General features: G+C 55.2%; 1 protein-coding gene across 1 annotated transcript in view; it reads left to right on the top strand.

Moving 5' to 3' along the window:
* The window catches only part of NOVA2 (neuro-oncological ventral antigen 2), a 40,969-nt gene that overhangs the window by 16,586 nt on the left and 18,342 nt on the right, over positions 1–6,041 (top strand). Inside the window, exon 3 of the mRNA XM_006764420.2 lies at positions 2,260–2,403. Within this exon, the coding sequence (XP_006764483.1) occupies positions 2,260–2,403 (144 nt within the window). The remainder of the gene's footprint in view (positions 1–2,259; positions 2,404–6,041) is intronic.

Below are 6,041 nucleotides of genomic sequence, written 5' to 3'. Positions count from 1 at the left end.
ACCCCACCCCCGCCACCCCCATGTTTATTGCATGCCCACTACTGCTGGGCACCGGTGAGTCCCCGGGGACACCAGGGTGAGCTCTACTGCATGGCCCACAGTAGGCTTCGGTGATACATTGCTCTGAATGCATCCCCTCCTCAGAGTTTAAGGAAAGCTTCCAACAGTTAAGAGGCATTTGAGTGGGGATCTGAAGGACAAAAGGAATTCACTGGGGGAGGGGAGATGCAGACACAGAGAATGTGCAAAGGCCCTGAGGTGGGACGGAGGAAGAAATGTTGGAGGAACAGAAAGGAAAGTATGTCTAGTGCCCATAGAGAAAGACCAGGACCTGCAGCTGGAAAGGTGGGCGAGCCCGATCACCCAGGGACTTCGGTTGAGAAGGCAACAGTTTGGTTAGAAGGTAGGAGAGGCGAGGCACTGGCCTTGAGACTGCGTTAACCAAGTGCTTTATCCATGACCAAGGAAATGGCCATAACAAAGAATGGCCAAGCCCCACAGACACCCTTGGCACCACCTTGGCATCTCTGGTCTTGAGACTGACTGTCCTTGAACGCGTTGGCCTTTGGCCACGGGCAGTGGAGGGTGTTAAACAGGGGAGGGCCAAGAACGAAGCAGAATCGCATTTGAATCTCAGCCCAGCAACTAACTGTCTGGTGCCCTTGGGCTGGTGACCTGGAGCTGGTGCCTTTCCGTCTCTGAGTCCCTCCGTGCCTCAGTTTCCTCTTTTGTAAAAATGCGGCTCGTCTACCCCACTTACTGGCAGGTTGTGAGGAATGGACAAGTTCAACCTTGCCAAGCAGCACAGTGCCAGGGCCATATGAGTGTTGAGGACATTTCTGGAATCCGGCCGCCTCCCTCTCACCTCTCGCTGCCTGCACCAGTCAGACTGCCATCACCTCCTGCCCAGGCCTTTGCAGTCCCCTCCTCACTGGGCTCCCAGCTCTTCACCCTGGCTGCTCTCAGTCTGCTCCCCTCCTGGGTGCCAGAGGGATCTGGCAACCTAAGTCAGATCACACCCCTCAGAGCCCTCCGTGGCGCCCATCTTATTTGGAGTAGAAACCAAAGACCTCACGGTGGGCCACAAGCCTGAACACCCCGCCGCCACCACCCCTCTGAGCCCTCATCTCTTCCCACTCTCCTTTCTCACTCAGTCCCAACACCGGCCGCCGAACTCCCTGAAACAACCCAGGCATAACCCCATTCCTGGGCCTCTGTCCTTGCTCTGTCTCCCAATAGCCACAGCCAGGGGACAGGATAGCATGGTTCAGAGCTAGGACCCTGGATCTCAGCCCTGTCACCTATGCAAACGGGGGCGCTTTCTTCACCTTTGTTTCTCATCTGTAGAATGGGTGTATGTGTGTGTGTGTGTGTGTGTGTGTGTGTGTGTGTTGTGTGTGTGTGGGGGGGGTGGTTGTTGTCAGTCTTCACCAGAGGATATTTTTTCATGGATTTTTAGAGAGAGTAGAAGAGTGGGAGGGAGGGGGAGAGAGAGATACTTGGATTGGTTGCCTCCCACACACACCCCAACCGACTGACCGGAGGCTGGGATCAGGGATCAAACCTGCAGCCCAGCTACTTGCCCTTGACTGGGAATCGAACCTGCAACCAATCAGTGCATGGGCCAACGCTCTAACCACTTGGCAACACCGGCCAAAACTAGAATGTGTTTTTTAAAAGTACCTCCCTCGCCGCATCAGTGTGAAAATGAGAGGAACTGGCTTTTGTAAGTGCTTGGGAGAGAGTCTAGCACATAGTAGGGCTGCAGCGTGTTTGACAGAGAAAGCCCCATTCTCCGGAGGGCTTTCCTGGCTGCCGGACCTGACAGCGCAGCCCCTCCACTCCCCAGCCCTTTCCTGCCTCTTTTTGTTCCCCTCGCACTCGCCGCCATGCTGTCTGTCCCCCCTCCAGGAGAACGTAGCTGTGCAAGCTCTAGGCTTACCCACTAAAACCCTCGCGGCCTCATTTTACGTGTGAAATCAGGGAGTTTGCTTCTTTCGTGGCTGTTTGGCCAGCACAGTGCTAAGCACACAGCAGGTGCTCGGTGACTACTGGCGAGTGAATGAATGATCATTACTGTTATTTTCCGTTCTGCTGTCCTCATGGTCATCGCTCCTGTATGTTAGTCACCGTGAGCCCAGTGGTTTCCTAGGGCGCCCTGTGCTGGCACCTGAAGAAGGGGGGCCCCCCCCCCGAAAGGTGAAGCCCCCTCCGCCACTCCCCTCCCCCTGACTCTCCTCCCGCCATGTGCCCCTGCAGAGGAGGGTGAATACTTCCTGAAGGTGCTGATCCCTAGCTACGCTGCGGGCTCCATCATTGGCAAGGGCGGGCAAACCATCGTGCAGCTACAGAAGGAGACAGGAGCCACCATCAAGCTCTCCAAGTCCAAAGACTTCTATCCGGGTAAGCCCCTGCCAGGACTCTGCCCATCCCTCCCACCTGGGCCCTGGAGGAGGGGGAGCAGCTGCCCCAGGGACTGTGAGATTGGTGGGGGACCTCCCCTCCCCCTAAGTGGGGGGCGGGGGGGGGGTGAGGACAGAGCTGCTCTCAGCCCCTGGGGCCAGGCCCAGAGCAGATGGGGGTGGGGGCAGGGCCAGACAATGGGCCTGCTGCATATTCATGAGCTCATTTGCATGATGTGCTGGCAGATGTGCCCCTTCCCACACACCTGCCCCTTTGGGTCAGTTGGAGGAGCTTACGCGGAGGGGCAGGGAGGCAGGTGTTTGGATGCTCCTTGGAGCTTGGGGGCCAGCCATCCTTGTCACACACACACTGTTCCCCCTACTCTGTCCCTTTGGGTTTCTCTGTCGCCCCATCTTGTCCCTTCTGAGTCTCACTGGTTTTCTGCCTGTTTTGTCTCTTTCTCATTCTATCTCTGACTTTCCCACCTTTTGTTCCCCCCTTAGACTCCAGTCCCATCGGCCCCTCTCTGTCTCCCTGGCTCTGCTGGCTGTCCGTCACATCTTGTTCTCAGCCTCTCATCCGGTCTGTCTGTCGTCCGTCTCTGCCTTTCCCTCTCCCGCCCTTCTGCTTTCCCTCCCTTTCTATCTTCCCATCTCTACTCCCCATCTTTTCCTTTCCCCCCACCTCTCATATTCTCCCCTTTTTCTTTCTCTTGCTCTCCCGACTGCATCTGTCCAATCACCCATTCAACCAGTGTTCAGTAGCACCCTCAGTGAGGTCGTCCTCTGTTGGGGCTGCCCCTCACTTCTCCCTCCCTCTGCTTGCCCATCGCTGCCTTTATGTTTCTCTCCTTTTCCTACGCCTCAGCTCCCTCCTGTGTGGTTTCGTTTTTATCTTGTCCTCTCTCCAAACCCCAGACTTTCTTCTGCCTCTCCTCCATGTCTGTCTGCTTTCCCACAGCCATACATTTTCATCGCCCCTCCGTTCTCTCTAATCCCCCTCATACCTCTCACCCTGCATGTCTCCCTCCCAGGACCAATGCCTGCGCTGGGCATCTAGGATTCCAGGGAAGCCCCCCCCAATTAGCGCACATTTGCCCCCAGCTGGTTCTAGTTCATCCTTAATCCCCTTGGATTTTTTTTAGGTCAAACACCAGAGATGGAGCCCAGGGTCAGGACACATTTATTCATTCTCTCTCTCTCTCTCTCTCTCTCTCTCTCTCTCTCCCCCTCCCCCATAGTAAGCAGCTTTGGCAGGAGGTTTAGAGAACAGTCCAGGGAACCAGGCAAGCCCCCCTTTCCTCTTCTCTCCTGGCCCAGTGGCCCCCAAACCCCTCCAGCCCACAAGAGACAGATAAGACCTCTGCTTGGGACATGCGTCCGAGGACACTGGGTTTCTTGCCCCTGAATCACATTCTGAGACATGAGACACGTCATCATCCCCTCCCCAACTCAGTGACACACTCCGCAGACCGGGCAGCTGGGAACCCCAGAGGATGGGACAGTCATTGACTCTCCGGGGATAAATACAATTCAAACAAACATAAGCCAGCGTCTGTCCCCAGGCCTTGGACGTGCGACCAGCCTCCCTCCCTGCTCCAGATCATATGGCCTGTGCCAGCTCCTGACTCATACACAGCACCCAGCCACTCTACCCTAGTCCTGTCCCTAGCCCTCACAGGACCCACGGGAACACAAGATGCTGCTGCCCAAGACAAATCGCTACTTCCCTCTGCTTCTGGCTGACACCCTTTCAATCATTCATTCAGCACACAGTCTCTGAGCAGCTCCTCATGCCACCCTGTGCTGGGCAGAGATGGGGACACAGCAATGACTGAGGTGCCCAGCCTTGCCCTCTCGAATCTCACACCCCAGTTTGGAAGACAGACCCAACACGAGTGGTGATCCAGAGTGGTCAGGGCGAGGTGGGGAAGCCCAGAGGATGGTGAGCGCTCAGAGGGGGCACTCGACTCAGCTTGGGGAGGTCAGGAAGGCTTCCTGGAGGAGGAGCCCAGAACAATAAGTATAAGTGAGCGAGGTAGAGGGCTGTTTATTCAGTCTGGCTGAAGCGTAGAGGGCGGGAGAGAAATGGAAAGGGTCTGCTAGGCCTAGTTGGTTCCCACATGAACACACACACTGCACTTGTGTGTCTACTTTAACACCGACCTGGCCCTTAACCTCAAGGGAGGGGCAGAACGCAAAGGGGGGGGTCCCTCCTGGGTACAGGGAACCCCAAACCCCAGATTTAATCCTTTCGGGTCATCCATGGAGACACTGAGACCCAGAACGAGAGTCAGGTCCCTGCCCGAAGCCGCAAAGACTCCTGCGCACTCACCAGACACCCCCGTGATTCGAAACTCCTCCTGAATTTGAGCATCCATCTGAAGCCCTGGCCCCTATCCCAGAAGGAAAACAGACACACGCGCTTTTTAAAAATTGATTTCTAATATGTTTGCACCAAAGGACAAAATCCTAAGTGGCCACTTAATAAATTCACACATATCCTTTTTTACTGTCAAAAATACAAAAGCAGCCCTGGCCTGTGTTGCCCAGTGGTTAGAATGTCAGCCGGTGCACCAAAGGCTCCTGGATTTGATTCCCAGTCAAGGGCACCTACCTGGGTTGCAGGTTGGCTCCCCACCCCCGATTCGGAGGCAACCAGTCGATATGTCTCTCTCACATAGATGCTTCTCTCTCTCCTTTCTCTCTCTTTCTTCCCCCACCCCTCTTTAACTCTTTCGCCCACTCCCTCCCTTCCACTCTCTCTGAAAAGCAATGGAAAAATTACCCTCAGGAGAGGATTAACAACAACAACAACAAAAAAGAAGCAAAACTGCAATCCTGTTATGCCTCCCTTCCCCCCCAACCCCCCCCCCCACACACACACATATTTCACACCCCGCAAATTCAGTACATGTGGCTCAGTGGTTAAAAGCTCAGACTCTACCCTGGCCGGTTTTCCCAATGGTTAGAGCTTTGGCCTGTGGACGGAAGGGGCTCAGTTCCCGGTAAAGGGCACATACCTCGGTTGCAAGTTCCACATGCCGGGTGGGGGGGAGGGAGGGGCAGCCAATCGATGTGTCTCTTTTTCTCTGCCCGCCTCCTCCCTCCCTTCCACTCTCTCTAGAAATCAATGGAAAAAGTATCCTCGGGTGAGGATTTAAAAAAAAAAAAAATCAGACTCTGAGCCAGACACCTGGGTTCACAACCCTGATCGTTCACTCCGGGATGAGTGAACGTGGACAAACCCCAAAGCTCCTCTGTGCCTCAGTGTCCTTAGCAGTAAGTCAGGAATAATAATGTCGCCTGTCTGATATATTAAAGTGAACAAATACATATAAAGTGCTTAGAACGGCGCCTGGTGCCGGGTGTTATGTAAGCACCAGCTGTTATTATTGGACAGTCTCACCGAGTTTAACTGGGCCCCGTAAAAGCCCTGCGGACCCGGGTTAAGAACCGCAAGGGGAGGGGAGATCACAGACTCTCTGAGCCGGAGAGAAACCCCGCAGTGATGGAGAACCCGGCCACTTCATCCAGGCTCTCCCTGGGGCCGCCCCGAATCCCCCCAGTTCCCACCCTGACCCACACCCTTTCCTATTTACACCCAGACGGAGGCAGCCTGGGCGCTGACTCACCCTT

Source organism: Myotis davidii, unplaced genomic scaffold, assembly GCF_000327345.1.
Source record: "Myotis davidii unplaced genomic scaffold, ASM32734v1 scaffold741, whole genome shotgun sequence".
NCBI lineage: Eukaryota > Metazoa > Chordata > Mammalia > Chiroptera > Vespertilionidae > Myotis > Myotis davidii.
Note: the sequence above shows the minus strand (reverse complement) of the source record. Positions and strands in the feature narration are given on the sequence as shown.